The sequence below is a fragment of the Amphibalanus amphitrite genome, unplaced genomic scaffold (assembly GCF_019059575.1).
Source record: "Amphibalanus amphitrite isolate SeventyFive unplaced genomic scaffold, NRLGWU_Aamphi_draft 000034F_arrow, whole genome shotgun sequence".
Taxonomy (NCBI): Eukaryota; Metazoa; Arthropoda; class Thecostraca; order Balanomorpha; family Balanidae; genus Amphibalanus; species Amphibalanus amphitrite.
In genome coordinates, this window is record NW_024881530.1 from 192511 (window position 1) to 214794 (window position 22284).

The 22284-nt window shown below is 50.7% G+C and overlaps 4 protein-coding genes across 10 annotated transcripts in view; 2 read left to right on the forward strand and 2 right to left on the reverse strand.

Moving 5' to 3' along the window:
- The first annotated feature begins 2905 nt into the window (after positions 1-2905).
- Positions 2906-8381, forward strand: LOC122370328 (transmembrane protein 14C-like). Of its 4 annotated transcripts, none has more exons than XM_043345846.1 (4): positions 2906-3150; positions 6936-7021; positions 7279-7468; positions 7814-8381. In XM_043345846.1, exons 2-4 carry the CDS (start codon positions 6946-6948, stop codon positions 7869-7871), a joined length of 324 nt encoding a protein of 107 aa, XP_043201781.1. In that variant the 5' UTR covers positions 2906-3150; positions 6936-6945; the 3' UTR covers positions 7872-8381. The 4 variants fall into 4 exon arrangements, with proteins under 4 accessions (XP_043201781.1, XP_043201772.1, XP_043201763.1 ...); XM_043345837.1 differs by having other exon boundaries at positions 2932-3232; XM_043345828.1 differs by having other exon boundaries at positions 2939-3016.
- LOC122370320 (WD repeat-containing protein WRAP73-like) lies at positions 2932-6541 on the forward strand. Its single transcript, XM_043345805.1, has 2 exons — positions 2932-3033; positions 4479-6541. Exon 2 carries the CDS (start codon positions 4538-4540, stop codon positions 5924-5926), a length of 1389 nt encoding a protein of 462 aa, XP_043201740.1. The 5' UTR covers positions 2932-3033; positions 4479-4537; the 3' UTR covers positions 5927-6541.
- Positions 8382-9444: 1063 nt separating the features above from the next.
- Positions 9445-12988, reverse strand: LOC122370412 (frizzled-5-like). The gene is made up of 2 exons (XM_043345990.1): positions 12922-12988; positions 9445-11475 (listed from the first exon to the last, which is right to left on the reverse strand). The coding sequence occupies exon 2, from the start codon at positions 11390-11392 to the stop codon at positions 9512-9514; it is 1881 nt and encodes a 626-aa protein (XP_043201925.1). The 5' UTR covers positions 11393-11475; positions 12922-12988; the 3' UTR covers positions 9445-9511.
- Positions 12989-14418: 1430 nt separating this feature from the next.
- LOC122369392 (mucin-5AC-like) overlaps positions 14419-22284 on the reverse strand; it is a 57456-nt gene continuing 49590 nt past the window's right edge. For all 4 annotated transcript variants that reach the window (XM_043344119.1, XM_043344111.1, XM_043344127.1 and 1 more), the window contains 2 exons: positions 20054-20179; positions 14419-15478 (listed from right to left, as the gene is read on the reverse strand). In XM_043344119.1, the coding sequence (XP_043200054.1) occupies positions 15221-15478; positions 20054-20179 (384 nt within the window). In that variant the 3' untranslated portion in view covers positions 14419-15220. The remainder of the gene's footprint in view (positions 15479-20053; positions 20180-22284) is intronic.

Genomic DNA, 22284 nt, shown 5'->3' on the forward strand with positions numbered 1-22284 from the left:
TTACATGCTTAGGGAAGCTTTTGAACAGATGCTGACCATGGCATGTCCCATCCAGTTATCACGTGCACAGAATGGTGGGGGAGGGCAACTCTGGGCTCTTGAGTCAGCCCTACTGCACATGGGGTACAGATGGCCGCTTACGTTTGGTGTGTCCTGCACTGCATTATCAAGCCCAGTCTGCTGCCACAGGCAATGGGTCGGGCTGCACTATATTAAAGGCAGACTATCTTGTAAAGGAGGCTGGCATCCTCTCCCATAATGACACACCAATTGGCAATCATCGCTGCGATGATCACGAGGGTGTCCGCTTATCTAACATGGTGAGGTGGAGAGCCAGCTCAAGCTGGCCTGAGGGATGGTTTTACTTCATCTGAGGCCCCCTTTCCCCGCCTGCCAGGTCCGGTCAAACGACCGCTTCACAGTGAACGACTTGCAGTGGATGCCGTCCCACAGCGCAACGAGCGCGCCGACCAGAGGCGGCGGCCAAGAGGCGGCCGCGCTCCCCCAGTCGACGGTCCCGGTGGACGTCGGCAACGCCCACCGTGCGACCATCAGATCGGCTCGCGACCGCGCCGTCGCCGACTGACCGCATGACTGGTATCTGTTCTTGATGTGGGACCGACTGCCACCGCCGGTCGCGGAAGGGCATCGCTCATCGGCCATCGACGTCCACCAGCTTCGCGTGGGTCACTGTTCGGGCTGCCACCAATACACCGAATCGGATGGAACCCTGTCGGCGAATGCCGGCGGTGCCCCGACATCGACTGCGCGGCGGCCAGTGCATCGCGTGCCGGGAGGAGGCTGGTACCCCCGATCGGTCATTGGTCACAAACCGTGTCCCAGCTCATGACTGCATCCAGCGCAGCTCTGTGAGATGTTCTGCTGCAGTCTGCCGCGTGTGTTGAAAGAAGAATGAACATGAGAAAACCTCAAAACTTTATGCCTATTAGTATTTGACCAGTATTGGAATAAGTTTGGATTTTGAGAATTTGTGTCCCTGTGCTTGTGCCTGTGTGGAAAGGAATGCTTTACGGTGTACCATCTCAATTTGTGCGGCTGCTGACAGGCCACCTGGGTGCCAACGTATGTGCGAATCCGCGAATACGTTGTGTTTCGTCAGTCGGTATCGTTCTGAAAATATTGACTGCAATAGGCTATATAGCGTATGACGGTTCAGCCCAGCAGTAATAACTGACCATTGATTGGGCGAATTTTGTGTGGTGGTTCGCTAATACATAACCTAAAGAGTGTTTTGCCGGAATCGTTTAGTAGCAGAACTGACCGGAATATAAGTAGAATGCAACGGTTTGAATCGTTAATTTGTTGAAACGATTGTTCTCTGAGACCACTGTGTAACTTTTGACCTGAGAATCACCAATTATAACGACAACGGTGGAAGCAGTAGGCACTGTAGAGTGTAGGCAACACTATATAGTTGGCACACTTACGCAAGCACACGACTTACGCAGTGGACATCTGCATCATGCATGTTAAGGTTTACTGGGAAGAGTGAGAAATAAGTCAGAATATAACTGACTAAGGAAAATAGGCGATATTTCCAATTGAGCTGGGGCGGAGAGGGGGAGGGGACGTATGGTCAGCTTTGCCAATAATTCATTCTCGTTATGCAGCTGTGTAAAAGGGCGTCCGTTTTTTGGGGTGAGACCTTCCCCATTGGCCATTTCCAAGCTAAATCGTGGTGGATAGTCTGGAGACCTCAGCCTCGGTAGTCGGTACCCTGCGCGCTGCGCCACCTTGCGAAACATAAAGCAGCGGTCCTGTCATCTGCAGGCGTTACTTTTCATGAAAACGCGGATGCGTTCGCGCTTATGCGAAGAAAATTCTTCCGAGTATGGTTGATAATGAGATTAATTGTTGTCATTTATTTATTAATTCATTGGCAAAAGTACCCTAATAAATCGGTAAAGTAGCTTAAACTGTATCGTATTTCCTTGAGAAAAAAATGACGAACTCATCCTAAGACATCCAGATTATTGGATGCGTTCGTCAGTTGTAATAGTTCAAGTTTTTGGAAAAATTTGCTTGTGGAAAACCATAATATTTCAAAGATATGCCTATTTTCGAATAATTTATGCATTTATCTGCATTGACAAATGATTGTAAAGCAAAAGTGTAAAAGATTATTTCAATTTATTTTCTCAAATCACGATTTACGAACGCACAAAACTCCAGCTTTTTATTTAGTGCGTGTGCGAATTGCGGTCAAGAAAAAAGATTTAAACTGTCTATATTCCTCATAAAACAATGAAGGATGAATGCGGAAAACGCTCTTTTGAACAATTGTATATTTATTTTTTCTCAATTAAGCAAAAGTACAAAATTTTCAACTATTATTACATTTGCTCTCACAAAACCCATCACTTTTAAGCATGACGTCATGTCAGCCAAATTTACTAGCGCCATCTCTGGAGAGCATCTTTCGAAACCTCCAGACGATAGAGAGAGCCCACGAGAGGATGGGGCGCTTTCCCAAACACCAACGATTGGTAATAAATGACTTATGTGAAACAGAACAAAATTTGCTTAAGAATGACGTCTTTTTTGATTTTTGAAAAGATAGTTTGCAATGAAATCGCTTATCATTTGTCAAATTAATTTGAAAAATAGTTGGATATATATAAAACTCAGCACCTTTTTATATGCTAATATTATGTTCAACTTTTACGACAAAAAAGTATTATACGTAAGAAAAAAAAAATTACACATCAACTGAGCAGTTGGCGCACCAAAGACAACCACTGTTCAAAGCATTTACAAGACTGCTCGATGTCGCTTACTACGGCCATTTAGACAAATCATAGATGAGATAGGAGACGAAGTCAGGCAATCACACCAATAGAAAACGATTCGAAGCAAAGCCTTGAACACCTTGTTTTGACTTGGAGGCTTTCTTGACTTTCTTCTTGCTGCATGTTGAAAATATTTTCTCTGCACATTTCAGCTTATAATTTATATTGATAAACTTATTTTATTTCTGGCAGCCTGGTCACAGAGGGTCAGTCCTCGTTGCGTGTGAGCTACCATTACAGTGCACAAATTGATTTTTTATTACTTTCAATATCTGTTTCAAGTCAAACGCTTCAACGTTTTACACCTAAGTTATTTTAACAATTTCAATTAAATAGATAGGTGCGTGGTGATTTTTTCCTTTTGCTTCCTTTGAAAACTGAATAAATTCACAAAAAACATGAATTAAAAGAATTCATCCAAGGTAAAAAAGTGAGACCACACAATCAATACTTACTATACCTACTTTGGTTTGGTGTGTGACAATAGATAGGTTGTGGTTTTTGTCTAATTTTGAGCCTATGGTGCAAAAGAGGGATTTCACCAGGTACCTATGTGGGAATGAAATGTGGGAATGAAATGCATGGGCGCCCATGCCAATGTCCAAGTGGAGCTCATTTCTTGCATCCTCATTCCAGCTATCTGAATACGAATAGAATGGGCAGCTCTGGGATGGGGGACCTGGGTCGGTCAATGCAGATAATAAATCATCAAAATTTATACCTATTGGTAGGTGTGCCTGTTAATACTAGACCTGATCCACCTCACCTGTGACCTGACTAGCTCAAGGCGAGCAACAGATTAAGACAGCTGTCTTGAACTGGCGGTGCATGCTCCTGCCAATCATTCGACCTAGCACTCTAGCTGATGTACTCAGATATATAATATCATGAGATTTAAATATTTGTATATCATTTCATATGATGTTGAGGATTTTGAGCATGGAAGCAACTCAGCTGTGGGCTGCTACCACTGTGGCCTCAGTTGTCTGATGTTCTAACTTGTGAGCAAAGTGATGGAAAGTCTAAAACATGTACCTAGGTATCTACCTAGGCTCTGTTACACAGTGCAAGCTGCAAGCATGATTTTCCCCTAGTTAGTCATGTGGAATTTAAGTAGGTTCAACACTAGTGACACTGATCTCATGGCCTAGATATCTAGTATTAGATAGGTAGGTAGTGTTCCTTTGTTCCTATCTACTTTAGGCTTCTTTGCTCTGTGTGACTCATTTTGCACTTTATGCAAAATAATGCACTTGCACTTATTTTGGACTTAGGGCATGTGTATCTGAAAGCCTGAATGGGTAATAATGTATAATACCTAACATGTTAAGCATATGTAGAATGGCAAATGAAATATTGGTCTATTTAAAGTTTTATTTAGTGCTGAAGCTCATGACAACAGTTTTGTCTTGATGCTTCGAGATGCAGTCTGGCACAACTGCATGTCTTGTTTTTTATGATGAACAGGCTACTGACTACATGGTACCCTCTGCTCATCAGGAATTACATCAGGTTCACCACCTCAGGTTCACCACCTACCATACCTGATGAATACAATCTTATTTTATACACCATGAAGATTACAGTGCAGTCGCTACTTACTTGTCATCATCTCATCAAGATTTAGCAGCACTCAGCGTCCTGTACATAGTATTTGCTGCTCCACAGGGCCAGCGCGAGCACCCGACACCCCTCGAAGCGGCGCGTGGCGCACAGCCCTCTGCGCCATGGAGTTCTCCGCGCCGCTGCGCTGTGGCCTCACGGCAGTCTCGCCGGACGGCGCCTACATGGCCGTGACTCTGGGCGTGCGTGTGGCAGTGTTCAGTGTACCGGCCCAGCAGGAGGTGGCCGCCTTCACCTGCCTGGACGACCCCCAGCTGGTGGAGTGGTCGCCCGACAGCAGCCTCCTGCTGACCGCCGTGCTGCCGCGGCGCGCCGTCCAGCTCTGGAGCATCGAACAGCCCGAGTGGCGAGCACGTATCGATGAGACGGAGGTGGGCCTGGTGTCAGCGCGGTGGGCGCCCGGCTCGCGGCACGTGCTAACTACTGCGGCGCTCAGTCTGCGGGTCACGGTCTGGTCACTGGTCGACCGACAGGTCAGCTACATCAAGTACATGAAGGATATCTCGGACGGGTTGACGTTCAGCCCGGACGGCAGGTGTATGGCGGTGGTGGAGAGGCGAGGCTGCGTGGACCACGTCAGTCTGTTTGCTACCTCCGGCTGGGAGCTGATCAAACACATTGACTCGGTGGGCCAGGACGTGGCGGGACTCTCGTGGAGTCCGGACTCTGAGCTGTTCGCTCTCTGGGATGGTCTACTCCAGTCCCGTGTCGCGGTGTATGACCTCACCGGACGGCGCCTGGCTGAGGTGAAGCTTCCAGGGTCACCGCTAGGCATCAGCACCGTGCACTGGAGCCCCAGTGGTCAACTGTTGGCTGCCACCGGGTTCGACGACAAGGTGCACGTGATCAGTGACGCTACATGGCATCGACTCACCAGCCTGGTGCACGGTAGCACGGTGCGTGCTGGAGATACAGTGCACGTATACCGGGAGCGGCACACACGACTGGAAGGGTTCCGACTAGATCTGGCTTTAGCCTCCGGCTCTGACGGTATCACGGACGTCTCCTACGAGCTGGACTCGCGCCGGCCGGTCGTTCTCCGCCCGCCGGCCGTGCAGGCTCCGCGTGCCGCCACCGGCCACGCCGCCGTTAGTCGAGTACTGTTCTCACCCGACAACCGATATGTGGCCACACGATGCGACGCCGTCCCGGAGTGTGTATGGATCTGGGCGACGGCCACCCTCTCACTACACACACTACTGGTGCAGCGAGCCGCGATCAGAGACCTCATCTGGTCACCGAGCGGCAGCCGGCTGGCGCTCTGCACCGGCGGACGGTACCTGTTCCTCTGGAGTCCGGAGCAGAGCAGCACCTGCCGCGCGCCGGCCGATGTGGCTGTGACTCAGCTCCTCTGGCCGGACGAGTGTACGCTGCTGCTGCAGGCGAGGGATTCGCTGCTCTTCTGTCGACTGGATGTGACGACGGAGAGCCAGCTGGAGCCACCCGATTCGTTTCAGGAGTCTCAATGGGAGCGAGTGGCGGAACAGGCGTGAAAGGGTCGCTGCTGTGCCACCCAGCAGGCTGGATCGTTTAACGCGAGAAAGTGAGAAAAGTTACAGACATTCCCAGCTGTTGAACTGTGCCTGATCTGCCAACTGAATGTGATACAGAGTGATACTGGAAGCCCGAGCGATGCACAGTGAAAGTGATGACCGGCGGCTGTCAAGCGAAGCTGCGAAATTGTCGAATCGAAAATGCTTTGTGTGTACTTACCTCGATATGATCTCTGGTCTTTCACTGTCTCTGTCGTACCTGCTCAAGCCGCTGAAGTGCTTCCGTAATGCCACTTGTGCGTCTGTGCCTACTTTATAAAACATGAGTTATTGATTCCTCAGTTCAACGCTTGTCGAGTATGGTATCTGATCTTGGCAATCGTTGGTGTTAGCGTTCTTGGATTTGTTGCGGCCTGTTACCAGGAATTGGAGCTATTTCGCTGTACAAAAACAAAGGTGTGAGACCGTATGCTGTGTGTCGTTGAACTGATTCAATGGCAATCCATGACAGTGATGTCACGGTGCGTGGGTCGACATTGTGGGTCAATGATCTTCTCGGCATTGTTCGAAGTATTCTTAAGTGAGGTTTTGAGAAATAAATGTTGAAGGAATAAACCTTCCTTCTGTATCCACTTAATTATTAATCAAATTAGTCGAATGGAAGCGCCGATTGAGTGCGAAGCAGCAGATCGAAGTTCTGGGGAGTATGGAGGGGAGGGGCTGCTGGTCCCAGTTTAAAACAAAGTCAGACTCAGGCTGATAGCTGCCTTCAGTTGTTACCGTATAAATGTTGTAAAGAAATCTGAGCTCTCAGCATATTTTCGTCACGCACACTTCTTCGCAGAAAAAAAACCCTGTGATGACAGTACCAAGACCAGAACACTGCAAATAACACTTTTTTTTCGCGAAAAACACTTTTCGCCGCCAAAACGCATGACCTGCTACGGAAATTCCAGAAAACTCTATTGAATATACCACTGGACGTTAATCGTGCCCGTTCTGATTTCAGATCTCTGAAGATGCCTGTTGATATTCTCGCCTACGGCTATGCCGCCACGGTGGCTGCAGGCGGTATCATGGGGTACGCCAAGGCAGGTAAGAAAGACAGCTCAACATCAATTTACACAGTACTCCTATGGTTAAATATGCGGGTATGTAGCGTAGTTATCTGACCATCGCCGCTGTATGTTTCTTACATTTATATTATGACGCCTCTGAGGTCCACGCGGAAGGCTATGTGAGGCTGCTCGGCACCGCTCTGAACGGCTCTGGTCTCCCCTCCCCCTGGGGAAGTTCCATAATGTCGCTCTGTTTAAATCTGACCCGTCGCTTACCCTCCCTCTCCCCCACAGGCTCGATTATGTCCCTGGGCGCCGGTCTGCTGTTCGGCGGCGCCCTCGGGTACGGCGCCCACCAGGTGTCCCAGGACCCGCAGCAGTACCAGGTACAGCTCGGTACCAGCGCAGTGCTCAGCGGACTCATGGGCTACCGCTTCGTCAGCGGCGGCAAGTTCATGCCGGCAGGACTCATCGCCAGCATCAGGTCGGTGGGAGCGCAGGGGAGATGCGATGATGGCTTTGGAGGGATGTACCTAGATGGATCGGTGCCTTGTGCTATGTCTTATTTCGACTCGGATTGAACATTCTGGAATGCCTCTTATCTGTCTTCATCTTTGCTCTTTCAGATTGCCACGTTATCTTAGGGTCTAACTGTCTTGCACTATGTAGTTCCCCTTATGTCCCTACTCACTGCTCATCAAGCTTGCACACAGGTTTGCGAAAACAAACCGTCTGAGTCATGCCCGTGCTCTGAGGTATTATAACTACAACCTCCAATCTAGCAAAGTTCGCTTGGCTGCCCTGTGACCCTTTCTTTTTGTCCCGACAGTCTCGTGTTCCTGGCTCGCTACGGGGTCCGTGCCATGCAGAGCACTAAACAACAGTGAACGGATGACTGAGAAGCGACTGAGCCGGTGTCCTGAGGTATGACCGGGTCAGTGATCTGAGGGAGAAGGGTGTGATCGGACCGGTGTCTTGCGGTATGACCGTTCATTGACCTGGGGTGTGACCCGTCCACCAAACAAGAGTCATTTGGGTTATGTGGTTGACCAAGAACGAGCGATCATACCTAGAGTAAGATGTTGGTCGCGGCTTATGCCAGCTATCGTTTTGTGTGGGGGATTTTCAACTGTAGTATTAGTATGGGCTGGAGTTTGGATTCGATAAAGAGATGGACCAGTTGAGTGATTTTGTTTCATTGCGGATTTCTCATGGTTTCTGAGTAAGGCATGCTTCGAACGCTATGATATTGTCTTTCTGTGGTGGGTGGTGTGTTCCCTGAGGGCTGTCCCGAGCGCGATTTGTGAGACTTTGATACAGGAAACGCACGTCTAGTTGCTGACATTGTCGAAGAACGATGTACTTTGATAAATGCAATATATGTAGTAACATTACCATATCGGTAGTTGGCGCTAAGTGCTAATTATTCTGCATATCATATGCTCTCCACTGGGGGCAAGAAAGCGCTGCAGAACTTCGGCCGGTTTTCTGGAAAGTGACACGGTTAGGAAATTATGAACATTTATTGATATGATAAAAAACTAAAACGACTAGCATGAGGGAGGAGAAATAACATACAATTGATATGTTCGTAAAATCATAAACTAAGACAAGCTTTTTATCGCTGACAAAAATCACAAAAACAGAAAATTCATATCTACATGCCCTTCACAATTATATTTTATTTCACAGACAATCATTGCACGGATCCCGGTAGATTGAAACCGAATGCACTACAGATGTGACCTTAGTCGCTCTGTACTTGTCCCCAGCGCCATCTCAGCCCATCGGACAAAAGTGAACTAATGTTTTCATTTGCCGACACTCCTCCACGCTCAAAATCCAATCACTGTCTTCATGATTCACGACTGAAACAGCCCCCCACCCCCACCCCCCACCCACACCTTTTGATCGAGCACACGAAATGAAATAGCTCTGGGCTATCTTCTGTCATCGTGACATTTTTCTCATGATTCTCGGTCCCAGTTTTATGAGCGATGACACCAGCGGTCTTCATCACAGCTATGATTCATTCAGCTCGCTGTAAAGCCAAGCGGGCAGCTCGAGATTCGGTGAAATCGCCCGCTACGCAGATAGCTCCTGAAAGGATTCTTTTACGAGGCCATTCGCTGCATTGCTGAGCTCGACTTAACGTCGACAGATCGAGAGAACGTTTGGAAGGGAACGATTTCGAGATGCCTGAATCTTAAGAATCCACGAGCGGCCCAAATGTGTTGCAATTTTTCGTCTAAAAGAGCTCGTGATTATCTGAGCTAAGCTTCTTGATGGGTCTTTCTAATGAGTTTCGCTCTCTGCAGCTGATACGAGGCATCTAACGACCTGAATCAAACGATCAGCAGCACCGATTCGGAAAACAAAACAACATCGCCCGCCCACCCGCACACCCCCTTCCCTCCACCAACACAGCTTGAGCTGATCCATTGGTTCCTTTGGCACAATTCTCACGAAAAACACGACTCACGTCTGACTGACTCACATCACGCGTCTCGCTCTGCCTCTGTCCGACTCAGACGTGACTGAGTGGCGCCGTCACCTGACTGGCGGCCGCGGTGGGTTCACTCAGTGTCTGAAAAGTAGTCTCTGACCTGGCCAGGCTGGCTCCGGCCCCCAGCTGATGCTGCGTCGGCTCCCCTCCTGCCTTACTAGGCTCCGAGCGGCCGAATGAGCCCGGCGGCGGCGGTAGGGGTGGCGGTGCGCGGTCGGCCCCGCCGTCTTGTCCCCCGGATGGTCTCTGACAGCGCAGCAGCGCCTGCCAAGAACGGAGGGTTTTCCTGGAGCAGACCCAGCCGACTGACGTGACTCCGACTGCGAGTGACATGATGAACCGCAGTAGGAGCAGTTCGTAGCTGGGTATGTCCTCATACCCCGTGCTCTCATCAGCACCAGGACTGGATTTTTCAGCGGCGGCGGCGATGGCAGCAGCAGCCGCGGCGGCAGTGAGGGCGGTACCGGGGACGGGGACGGCGGTGGGGACGACGGGCGCCTTCCGACAGGGACAGACGAGCGCACTCTCCCAGTCGGAGCGTCGGTACTGCTCGTAGACGAGGGAAGCGATCACGAGCGCTGCGGGTACTGTGTACAACACTGAGAACACTCCAATACGCATCATCAGCCGCTCCAGCCGATCCTGTGCGCCGCGATGCTGTTTAAGAACACCCCTCACCCGGCACAGCGCCACGAAGCCGGCCAGCAGGAACGACATACCCAGCAGAAGACCAGCGGCCAGCGGCGCCAGCACGAACCAGCGCTGATGCGCCAGGCTGTGACCTCCCACATAACACACTCCTGTCAGAGGGTCCCCGTCCACAGCGTCCGAGGCCAGAGCGGCGATCGCCAGCGCCGCCGGCGGCACCCAGCCGGCAAGGTGAAAATATGGAGAGTATCCGGCAATCACCTCATTCCCCCACTTGAGTCCGGCGGCCAGGAACCATGTGAGAGCCAGAACCACCCACCACGCGGCGCTGGCCATGCCGAAGAAGTAGATCAACACGAATACGGCCGTGCAGAGTACTGACGAGCCGAGTTCGCCACCGGCATCCTGACGAAGCAGACCTTCCTGACAGGCGGTCATCTCCCTTCCGGCGAAGGCTCGCACGAGATATCCCACAGCCACCAGAAGATAACACCCAGCCATGAAAACCACTGGTCTCTGCGGGTATGGGAATCGACCACGCTCCAGCAGAAACGTCCCCACTGTCAGTAGTGAGCTGAGCGCACACAGACTAGCCCAGACTTGCAGCCAGCGCTCGGTCAGTTGATGTTGTTCGTCAGTGAACAGCGCCGGTTGGCAGGGGAGGGCGCAGTGGGGCACACCTCCAACCGCTACTGAGCGGTTGTAGAGCCGGTGATTGGGGGAGATTGACACGACGCGCGGCGGCCGGCAGCGGCAGGCACATCGCTCCTGCTCCGGCGGTCCGGGAAGCTCGCCGTTGCGGTTATCCATACAGAGTCGGTCCGTGTCCCCGTACCGTGGCAGACGATCGCAGTGGAGACGATCCGGCCAGCTCATCCGCACACCCCGCATCAGAGGCTCACAGCCGGCGCGGGCGCGGAGGCAGAGCTCGCGACACACGGGCAGCGTCCGTCCCAGGCCCGGCAGGCAGATCGGCACGTAGGTGGCGCACAGGAAGAACTGCAGGTCGCGCGAGCAGCCGACGCCGACCAGCGGCCAGTACTGGTGTACTTCCAGCCCGGCCTCCTCCTGTGTGTCGTGGTGGAACTGGTTCGGCATCAGCGTGACGTTGTAGCCGATGTTGCGGCACATGGCGATGCTGATCTCCTGACACTGGAACTCGGGAGATTGGCCGAGCAGCGGCGACGGCAGGATCAGCAAAAGCAACAGCGAGAGGAAGAGCTGGGGTGAAGCGGGAAACGCCGTCTTCTGCATCTTGTATGCCAGTTTATGTGACGGACCTTGCGCGGTAACCAATCGGTCAGCGGTTGGTGAGACTACCAAGCAAAGTCACACATCTGAAACACAAAGGAATAGGTGAACTCTCTGTTGCCTGCTGGTATGCTCGTCTTTCGTGTATCAAAATGAGTGATATAGAGTAATTTACCCCCCCCCCCCAGAAATGAAATATGAATGTCTACCATACAGTCGCCTTGTTTCGTCGCCTTTCCCGTCCGAACACCCTAACTTTACCCTCCCTGCGCCACACCCTTCGTTCCAGACTGGTCAAAACTTAAAAACACCGTGCGCTCAGTGCAGCGTTCGGCTCCCTCCCCGTGCCGGGTGGAATAAATGGGATGCCCATTAATCTGTCTCGGGACCACACCCTATCAGGGGGGAGGGGACGGCTCACCAGACTGTCTGGCTGCGCAGTTTCAGACGGGCAAAGCACGCTCCCCACCTCCCTCCTCCCGGGGGGGGGGGGGGGGGCGATCGAACCTCATCACCACAGTCGGGCAGTGAATCTGCGGGTCTGTCAGCTCAGCCGGGGTGCCGAGCGGCTCCGGACGACTTCAGACGGCCGCCAGTCCAGTAACGGACGGCCGACTGCGTGATATGCCAGCTTCCGGACGAGCCAACTCGGCTCGTGACATTTCGGCCGGCTCAAATTCGATGAATTCAGTTGTCACCGAGTCGGTGCTTCGGCCAGTTCCAGCTACAAAGTAATTGGATTGGGTGGTATAAATTCAGGGAAAACGAAAAATAGAACTTGCTCGCAGAATTTAGAGGACGACGACGTTGTATTTTGTAAGTCTCATTACATGCTTGATTTAATACGATTAGCGGCTTGCTAATGTTTCGCAACTATGCAATCCTTCTATTTTAGTTTTCTGTTGTAATTATTTAATGAATGACTATGGTGTGAGAGCCTCTCCAGCTAGGTCCCGGTCTTACCTTTGGTAGCTTTGTGCGCTACGTAAATGCTGCTGGACTGAATATTTTGTATATTCATCGGACATCGATGGCACTGTGATGCAGTGATTTCAAATAAATATGAATACCGATAGCTCTCCAGGCGTCAGTCCTTCTTCCCAGTCACTAGGTGATACTTTTCTGCTCAATATTAATGTCCCCATGGTCACGCTTCTCTGTCCGTCAAATAAAACAGTTACGATGCCGACAACACACCTACGCTGCTCAATCGTACGGGAAGTACCGTTAGATCCGTGCTCGCGTTTGTCCTTTCACTAGCAGCCGGGTTACTCATTAGAGTCACGACGACCTATGACCTCACGAAAGACACGCCGCTCGTGACGGTGTGATGTCGTGACGCCGTCACGGTCAGATCGGGCGTGACGCGGCCTTGGAGGAAGGACCGGGGTAGGTTTGCGTTCAGGATCGCACTCTCACTTACACTCGAAGGATACGAGCCGCACGACTCTCCCTAACACATAACTCCTTTTGTAACCGACCCATCGGTTCGCCCCTCTCTATTGTCCAACTCTACCACTCGCCCATCTCACCTGCCTTTGTGCGTCGCGCCGGCCGCGCGGCGACCCGAATCAATGCAAACTGCCGTCCGGACGGCTGACTTTTCCCGACTGAAGCTGGCGGAGGGCACACTGCAGGCCACGCGGCCCAGCCCGTCACCATGGCAACCTCTCCGGCTGAGCAATCGATACACTTCACACGCGCGCTGCCCCCCGGCTGATCTCCCGCCAGGGGGGGGGGGGACTGGGGATATTAGCGCGGCTTATGGCTGCGGTGGGACACTCGGGGAGGGGTGGGGGCTGAGTGGGATATGGTGGGGGAGGGGTTTAGGACGGTTTGGGAATGGAAGGGGTAGGTGACAATGGGAAGGTGTGAACCCGCTTGGGTTAGGTGTCTAGGTATCTTATATTTAGCACATATTTAGGTACAGAATGGATAGGTATTCAATTAGACAATGCCGCAGGTGGGTCCATTTCCAGCATTGGTCACGTTTAAACCGCAACTTATCGCATATGGTATCCGTACGAAACGCCAGAGCTCACTTTAAGTGTCATCTACTGCTGTCATTTACGCGAACGTTTTCGCTGCGAAGTACAGCGGTACAGTCTAACTTCAGGCGCTTACTGCTCCTGCCATCTAGCGGCAACGCTATCAACTTTGAGCCATGCGGCACAGCCTACCTGCAGGCGTCCTTGCTCCTGCCATCTAGCGACAATGTTATCAACGTTAAGTCATGCGGCACAGCCTACCTGCAGGCGTCCTAGCTTCTGCCATCTAGCGGCGGTATTTTCAACGTAGAGTCCTGCGGCTCAGCCTGGATTCAGGCGTTCGGATGCCACTGCCATCTAGCGACGAGGAAGGGATTTCTGCGCTTCCAAGCCCCACTTTATGGGATGGACCACTGCGTAATTTCGAATGCGTGCCGATACAGCTCTCCAGCGGCTGATTTTACGAAGGGTTGTGAGCAATTTACATCGAGGCGCATTTTACGATCGATCTACATACAGTTTCAACATGCCGTCCATACCCCATAAGCATTCCCCTAGGACATCGGTGTAAAATAGAAGCGCTCACTGCCGTTGGAACTGAGCACGTCACACGAGATATCACATTTGGTTTCCTATTTCCGCTACTGCAAACACATAACTGAACACGACTGCTATTTAAATGTCAGCCCATTAAAATGCTTATGTGGCATGACAGGGGATCGTGTTTAATTTAACTCAGCTTCACTATTTGCCGGAAACAGTGGTTCATTTTAAATGGCAGGGAGATAAGAATTCTAGGAGAGAAAGAGCTGGATAATAATTTGACCTATGCGGTTGCATGGTCTCTATGATTCGGCAACGAAATGGAATAGGAAGAGCAATGTCAGGAAATAGATTGGTGACACCGCATGTAAGATAAACCTGAAATATTCCATGGATTACATCAACCATAAAGCATCAAGCGTGACACTTTTTAATCACACAAATAAAATTCCCTTTTTGGTGTGTGCTATTCGCACAAAAATGCACAGAAGCCAACAGTTCGTCAGTTATTAAAATATATTTCGTCCAGTGGCTATTCACAAGTTGTAAACATTGTAAATCAAAATCACCGGCAAATTTACGCAGCGAAGTAACATAAATTCCTATTTACAGATATTATATATCGATCATATCCAGCAGAAATATAAGACACAACAAAGAAAAGACACGATAAAGCAGCGCCCATTCTGACACCGATTCACTAAAGAATCTTCCTCAACAAGGAACCTCACCGGATCACACACATCATGTTAAGTAGAGACACCAGTACTTCAGTGCCGGTCAAAGATATGACGCCGATATTGCATAGGGTAACAAGGCTCACACCGCGACTTCTAGCACTGAACAGTGAGATCCTCAAGACCAAAGGCACCGGGGGACACACGCAGATACAAAACTGCCGGGCGTCGTTCAAAAGCGGAAGCCTGATCCCTGAATCACTGTAACGCGCGGAGGGAGTTCCAAAGAGCGGTGGCTAGTTAAAGCGACCGTAGGCGGTCTCAGGAAGTCCCATGAAATCCGTCCGACTCTCGGGCAGTTCCAGTCCGACTCACGGGGTGAGCTGCGGTCTACTCACTACGGTAGACCCCAGACACGACTGATTCCGTCCGCGTATATACTCAGAGGGAGTCGGCATTGTCACTGCCTCGGTGGCGACTGCAGGCTGGTTGTGACACCACCAGTCTCATCACATCGCCTCAGCCGCGCTCGATCGCCTCTAGTGACGGTCCAACCTCCACCACCGGTCTTCACAGCTCATCTAGCTCATCCCCAGCTCTCCAGCTCAGCTCCCCAGCTCAGCTCAGCTCAGCTCCTGGGCGACCTTTCGGTCCCAGAAGGCGGCTCGGGAGGCGACCAGCCGCAGGCCAGGGGCCATTTCCAGCTCACCCTCCTCCTCTGATTCCTGCTGGCGCTCCTGGATGCCGCAGTCGGCGACCGGACGGCGGCCAGACAGTAGACCTGGGTCGCGGATGTTGCCTGTGTTGAGGGAGATGGGAGCGCCGAGTTTCAGGCCCTCGCGGAACTCACGGGATACGCTCCGAGCAGTCAGACTGTGCACCTGGGAATAAAGAGGCGGGGAGGGGGAGAGGTCAGTTAACGGTGGGGACGGTCAGTGTTGGCACACGTCACGAGGGAGACGGGCAGACTATGGTAGATAAAAGCTGACGTCCTGTGTGGGCAAACATCCACAAGGGGAGACAGGCATACTACGAGGAGAGGCAGAATGGTTTTACACGGTGTCAGACATGACGAGCCAGAGCCAGATCGACGGATGACGATGGAAGTGCGAGGAGACAACGGTGGACGAGAGAATACAACGTGTTGGTGTCTGTCATTGGACGTCAGGAATAAATGTTCACACCGTGAGGCATGACAAAAGTTCGTAAGGTTTTAATATCTTAGTCGCAAACGTTTCAATCGCGATTCTTATATCGTACGTAAACCATTACGCATGACAAAACGTAACGAAAACGCGATCAAATGATACGCGGAAGTTGGCTGCAAATATGCCAAAGCTCGTGAGAAGCGTGTAGTGTGTGTGAGCATTGCCACAGCAAAACACTCGTGGAAGGGCACGCATATGTGAGTGGAACTAGCCCCGAACATAATCGGGTTTAATGCATCGTAACCATGCATCGTAACATTCACAAGTTTGTCTTCTTTTACCAGGCTCCAGTCAAGCACTATCTCTTACGGCATATGTGTGCTAGCTTGCATTTACGAGGTTCATTCTCCAAAACAGCTCATAATTTTCACATTGCTTGTCTCTTGAAGCATGCCAATAAACTTGAATCAACAGCCCAGCATGGTTCATAAACTCTGTATCTTTTCCAGCCAGCCGGTCTTTTGCACCATGTCATCAAAATTCATTTTCCAGTCTATATGAGGTTTTTACGGCTAGTTTGTAAATCCCGCCATGAAGCCATAGTTTTGACAAAAGGGATCACACCGTTGAAGCTGACCATGAGGCTGTTCGCTAATTGGCTTTCGATCAGGCCCTACCTACGAGTAAATGGGTCAGAGCTCAGACGTTTAGTGGTATGACATTTTTAAGACTTCAGTCTGTACGTACTACAGAGTACTGTCAGTGTGATGACTTGAGCATCACAAGATTTGCAGGCTCTGACGACGACTTGAATTCCTAGTTTGCGGGACCTGATGATCTGTATTCTGTTGACACCGCAGTTTGCGAGCTCTGGCGTTTTGTTAATTAACATCACGTTTTGCGAGCTCTGACGTTTCGTTGACGCCGCGGTTTGCGGTTCGTGGGGCGGACCGTTCCGTTTGCGGGCTGACAATGGCTGGACACGGGCGGTGGGCGGCCACTGGAGCTCCGCGATCAGTCGACCGTGACGAACGGCACCGGCCGGCCGGCTGTGTGACACATCCAGAGGAGACGTCAGCGACCTCGGCCAGCTGCCGGCCGGTCATCTCCGGGGAGAAAACACGGGTGGCTGCGGCTACCAACCAGCAGCCACAGGCTGCAGGGGTTGGAGTTATGGGAGAGGGGAGAGCTGTGAGCACTGAGCAGTGTCGGTTCGTGTGACGTGTCTGCGACAGGAAATGACAGGGTGTCAATCAGCAAACGGTGGGGTAAAGTGGGGGTTGTAAGCCGTGTAGGGTGAGGTGGGGTGGGGTGGCAGCCATGTCAAACAAGCGTGTGTGCCGGCGAGCAGAGTGGTATTTGATTCCGCACATGGTAGCAGAAGTGAGTGTGGAAATACCTGTCTGTACGGACCGATCAAGACACAGCAGAGGGACGTCCACCAAACGGAGAGCTAGGTCGAAACTACGGACAGAAAGACATCAGCTGAAGCGCGCACTGTACACAGGCCACAGGCTATATGGACCTCGGAGGAGCTGATCTATTAACGGCGATCAATGGCATTTGCATTATGTATTTTGATGAAACATGTCCTACATCGACATAAGGTAAAAACGGAATAATGCTGATGAAAAATAGATACTCGGTTGGATAAACAGTCTTAAAAGGCTGAAATAAAAACTAAATTGAATTGAAACATCCTGTAACGGAGCTTTTACCTACCTGAAAAGTTCGGCAAACCCCTAAGTGCTGTGCTGGGTGAGTAATGTGCAAAAGGCGTGCACTGGTGTTGGGTGTACACACGCATTCAACATTTACACAACCAAACAGCATAACAACTTTCAGACAACCTACTTGACTGTCAAACTGTTGACCACCTGTCGAAGTTAAACGGTCATGCATCATTGCCGCTACCTTCCCATTCCTACCGCGACCCGAAACACACCAGAATATAGACCACAGCGACCCTAATTTACATTCGAACCGACGTCCTGGAAGCAGGCACCAATTACGTGTTCACCCGGCACTGTTCACCGATCAGACCGGCTAGGGAGGCGTGGTGTCTGCTCCCGATCCGGGCTGGGCGGTCATCACCGTCCTCTTCAGGGAACAACATACTGGACTATGGGGTTTCTGTGAGCGCTGGGACTGGATCCGCGGGACAGACTACTGACAAAAGAGTGCCGACCATCCACAGACCACGGAACACAGCACATAAGACTGTAATTCAGGGTCCGGTAAGAAATGACATGTCGTGCTTGGGGACTGGTAGATCCATTACCTAACGCGAGAGGCATGTCCAGCTAGGGACTGGCAAATCAGATATCTGCCGGGAGACCGGCACAAGTGCAGACCACGGACCAAACACTGACCACAGACCAAAATGGACCAAACACATTCCACGGACCACGGACTGAGAGAGCCACCGCGCCGGGTTGGTCTCGGTCCGCCGCGTCCGCCGCCGCCGGCAGCCCTTCTTCCTCGTCAGCTGGTGGCCATTCGACCCGCTTCTGTGAGCCACTGAGTCGCTGACCGTACTCTCCGATCGCCACAAGGCCGCCGCCGCCGAACGGCGTCAGCGGAGGGCCGGATTTAGAGCAGGACGTGGTCGCGATCGACAGGGGATGGCGCCGATGAAATGGTGATGGGGCTGAAGAGAGGTAATGATGGGACTGAAGGAGAATTGATGGGATTGAAGGAATTCTGATGGGAATGGAAGAGTAGGTAATGATGGAACCGAAAAGGTGCTGATGGACTGAAGAAGATGACGATACTAGGAAGTGAAGGAACGGGGACAGCCGGATAAAAGTGCAATGGATTATGGATACAACACAATAATAAGAGAATCTAATGATCCATGCCCATTGCCCACCAATGCATTGGTGCATTGGTGCAATGGAACGAATAGGAATCTAGGGAATTGCAAAAGAAACGAAGAACGACAGGACCAACTCGACAGTGATACGGCAGATGATTCTGTCGCGAGAAATAGCGGTGAAGAGACCAAAAGAACAGGTACCGTTAGTAGTTGGCGACAGTTACGGCATTTATTATTGTCATCGTCCCTACCTACTAAGCGAAGTTCCATCTTGACGCTAAACAATAACCATTCCGTTATATGCATATGCCCGACATTACGCAGCGTAACGAGGGTAAATGCCAGCGTGTTAACTGGCTTAGTTGGATGATATCGTAACGACGCACAATGCCACGAATCCCAAATCTCTTCTCATTTTCGCGACAAGAGCTTTAAACCGCCGCCATAATCCAGAGAATCCCGAGAAGTCGTTTTCACCGGGCGGTTTTCTGTCGTCACCATTTAAATCGACTCAGTCACACGATGGAATAAATCACATGCACCGATCGAAGTCTATCCGGTGCGCGGTGGGAATCCAATGGAAAGCCGACGGGAATTCGGCGGCAATCCGTTGGGAACGCAGCGGTCTCTGTCTCCAAATCAGCCGGTAAGCCGCGCTGCGACTCCGTGAGAGTGTATTGGAGAGCGTTTGGTACCGACGGAACTGTCTCCCCAGCTCCGCGACATTTGGCGACATTCAGCGTCTCTCGACCACGTCGACTCGTGACGGTGTTCACGGTGTCTGACGGCCGCTCGTGACGCCGTTCACGGTTCACGGCCGCCGTGCGAGCGCCGTGATTCGTGAAAGGTGATGTGACGACGCCTGATGACGGCCGTAGACTTACTGTGTCCGTGGCAGACGAGGTGACAAATGCACAGCCGAGACAGAAAGCGCCAGGAACTCCCGACCATTGATTTGGCAATAGTGCATAACAAAACAATATCTATCTAACCACAACAGCTTTGCTATGAATGCACAACATTTTCCAGCCAATCTCACTTTCAAAGTGCAGTCACGCCTGGGTTCTTGGCGTGAGTTTCGCCCGTTATGTCTAACTGTCCGCAAACCGGATGGGATTCATGTGCTCAGCTCACGTGCAGGTGTCATTTGTGCAAATGTGAGTCAAACACCGGAACGTCTGACACCAATCTGCCGATATTTAGCTACTGACCAGTCCCAGCCGTGCTGCCTACCAGCCAGCTGGAAAGTCGGAAAGGCCGGTACTGGGACAACGACCCCAGATACAGAGGACGGAGAGACAGACAGAGAGAGGAGATGACCTCCTCAGCTCCACCAAAAACACATCGCGGCGCAGTGGGGTGGAACTTACTTACCCACCCATTGTGGAAAGCCCCGCCTGTTTCATCTGCACTATTCAGTGAGGTGGAACAGAACCCTCTCACTCACTCCCTCTCCTTTGGTTAGCGTTTGACCACCCCCCGAGACTGACCTTGTGGTCGGAGGTCTTCCTCCTGAGCTTCTCAACCTTCCGCAGCTCTCGGGGCTCGTCCCAGGCCTCGGACTCTTGGTCGGCCTTTTCGATGATGAGCACACTGGCGTTGTAGAGCGGTGACACCTGTCCGGGAAATGGGGGGAGGGGGCAGTCAGGAGGGTAGAGCAGAGGGGACCTCTCACCGGGAGATAAGTTTGTCGAGAGACGTAAAATAGTGATTAAACGATGAGACAATAAAAAGATAGTACACTCCTTCCGTTGATCCGGTTAAAGCCACCAATACTGTTTTTAGATTGCTCGAAACGCAATAAGGATGGGAGACTGAAATTCAGAATGCCCAGCATCTTAGGGGAAGTTGGGGCAATGCCGGAGTTGGGGCAAAGCCGAAATTCGAGATATTTCGAAAACCGTAAGACATGGATGCCACCTGTCAGTGATGCTCTGAAGCTTAAGTGACTACAATTATCGCATGTTTGTTACGAGTCGTCATTCGGAATACTTCGACTGTGAGGGCGCCAAGAGCGTTTTCAAGGTACGTTTCCCTTGTACTACATGCGCCTTTGAAGCTGCATTTCTTACTCATTATGCTACCGTTTGTCTGGCCAATTCGGTCAAGTAATCTTTAGCATGTCTTTGCATAAGTGTGCTGCCTATTTGAAATTTATACAGCACGTTGAAAAGTTATGGGCCTGCAAATGAAAGTATGGCAGGCTGGGGTAATGCCGAAAACGTGCGATTACGCACGTGTTAAAAGCACGCTACGTGGACTTTACTGCTGTAGAATAGCAACGCGTATTTTTAGTCACACAAATTACACTTTCAACCGACACAACGGCCTGTTACCTATAAGGAATGATTTACCTGGCATGTTCTTATTATATCACACAATTATAACTTCCAGTGTGCACCGCTTCCTCAAGCTCTTAAAACGCGTGTCAGCTTTGATCAATTCTGGATAAAGTTTGAGATAAAATGGCAAAACATCAATGTCGGCATTCCCCGTAGATCATTTCTCCCATTTTCGGCTTTCCCCGCAGTCCGGGGCAACGCCGAAAAAGTCACTTCTTTGATATTTTTAGTTTGTGCGCTTAAAGGGACTATCCCACCTTTAACATGGGGTTTGAGTTGAGATAGCCAAGTTTGCGGCGAGGCTCAGAAACCACTATCTATCTAGGTTGCAACCCCCGCGGCCTCTTAGTGTTGAAGAAATTCGTTCCCTTCATTTGAAAATGGGCCTTGTACAAGGCCCTATCTTCAACATGGAGCGACCGTTAGTGTGACGTCACCTCGTTTAGTCATTCTGATTTAAATGGGTTTGTTCGTTGAAAAATCGCTTAAAACTTAGTCTGACTTTGTTGTGGTGCCTACAGAGTAAAAAGAATCAGCTTTATGACAGTAATGTGGCCTGGGGAAGGAGGTAATTTTGGGCTGTGACGTCACATATTTGAAAGTTTGTGTTTGGAATATGGGAAGCCTAAGATGTTTAATGAAAAATAAATGCCAGAACCGTGTTCCTGGTCATCCAATCTATAAAGTCGGGCACAATTTAACTGGTTTTAACAACATTTTAGAAGGTGGGATAGTCCCTTTAACGGTATGCGAATTCATCAAATGCGCCTGGTATGTTTGAAAGGCAAAAGACTGGCCTCTCGAATGACGCCAACAAGAATAGCTTATGTTGTCTACCTTGCGTGCTACGGGCGTCAGAAAAAAAGTCTTCGGCGTTCCCCCAACTTCCCCTATTCAATATGAATATTTTCGCACCGGCTTTATATTATTTTCAGGCTAGGTCAGGTCACTGACCCATTGTGTCATACGTTAACCTCTATACGGTTAAAAAATCGCAACTTCGCCACGTTGCGTGCCTGGGAATCTTTCAAAATGGGATTTCACGTCCTTAAAAGTTAAAGCTTGTATGTCTCTAATTTTACATAAGGGTCATCGAGGGTCATCCGAGGTCAAGTCAAGTGCGATTTACTCTTTTGTTCCAGTCAAGTTCCAGTACTTTCTGTTCAATAAATATCATCATCATCATGCAAGTCAATCACGTGGCATTCCTAATACATTTACAATTCATCGAGGAAAACACGGAAACCGCTGCTTTATCGCTGGGAGTAATGAATTCCATCTTATCTTCTGCATCTCGAACCGTAATTTTATAGCTAACTTGCAAGGTTCGATGTTTTATTTTTGCATTTCGGACCTGGTGTGAAGGCTTGAATGATACG

Bases quoted from the DNA above. Each gene is read 5' to 3' on its own strand.
- LOC122370412 (XM_043345990.1), bottom strand. From the start codon at position 11,392: ATGCAGAAGACGGCGTTTCCCGCTTCACCCCAGCTCTTCCTCTCGCTG.
- LOC122370320 (XM_043345805.1), top strand. From the start codon at position 4,538: ATGGAGTTCTCCGCGCCGCTGCGCTGTGGCCTCACGGCAGTCTCGCCG.
- LOC122370328 (XM_043345820.1), top strand. From the start codon at position 3,330: ATGGTGCAAAAGAGGGATTTCACCAG. The intron at 3,356-6,935 runs GTACCTATGTGG...TTCTGATTTCAG, and splicing joins CAAAAGAGGGATTTCACCAG to ATCTCTGAAGATGCCTGTTG. The intron at 7,022-7,278 runs GTAAGAAAGACA...TCTCCCCCACAG, and splicing joins CATGGGGTACGCCAAGGCAG to GCTCGATTATGTCCCTGGGC.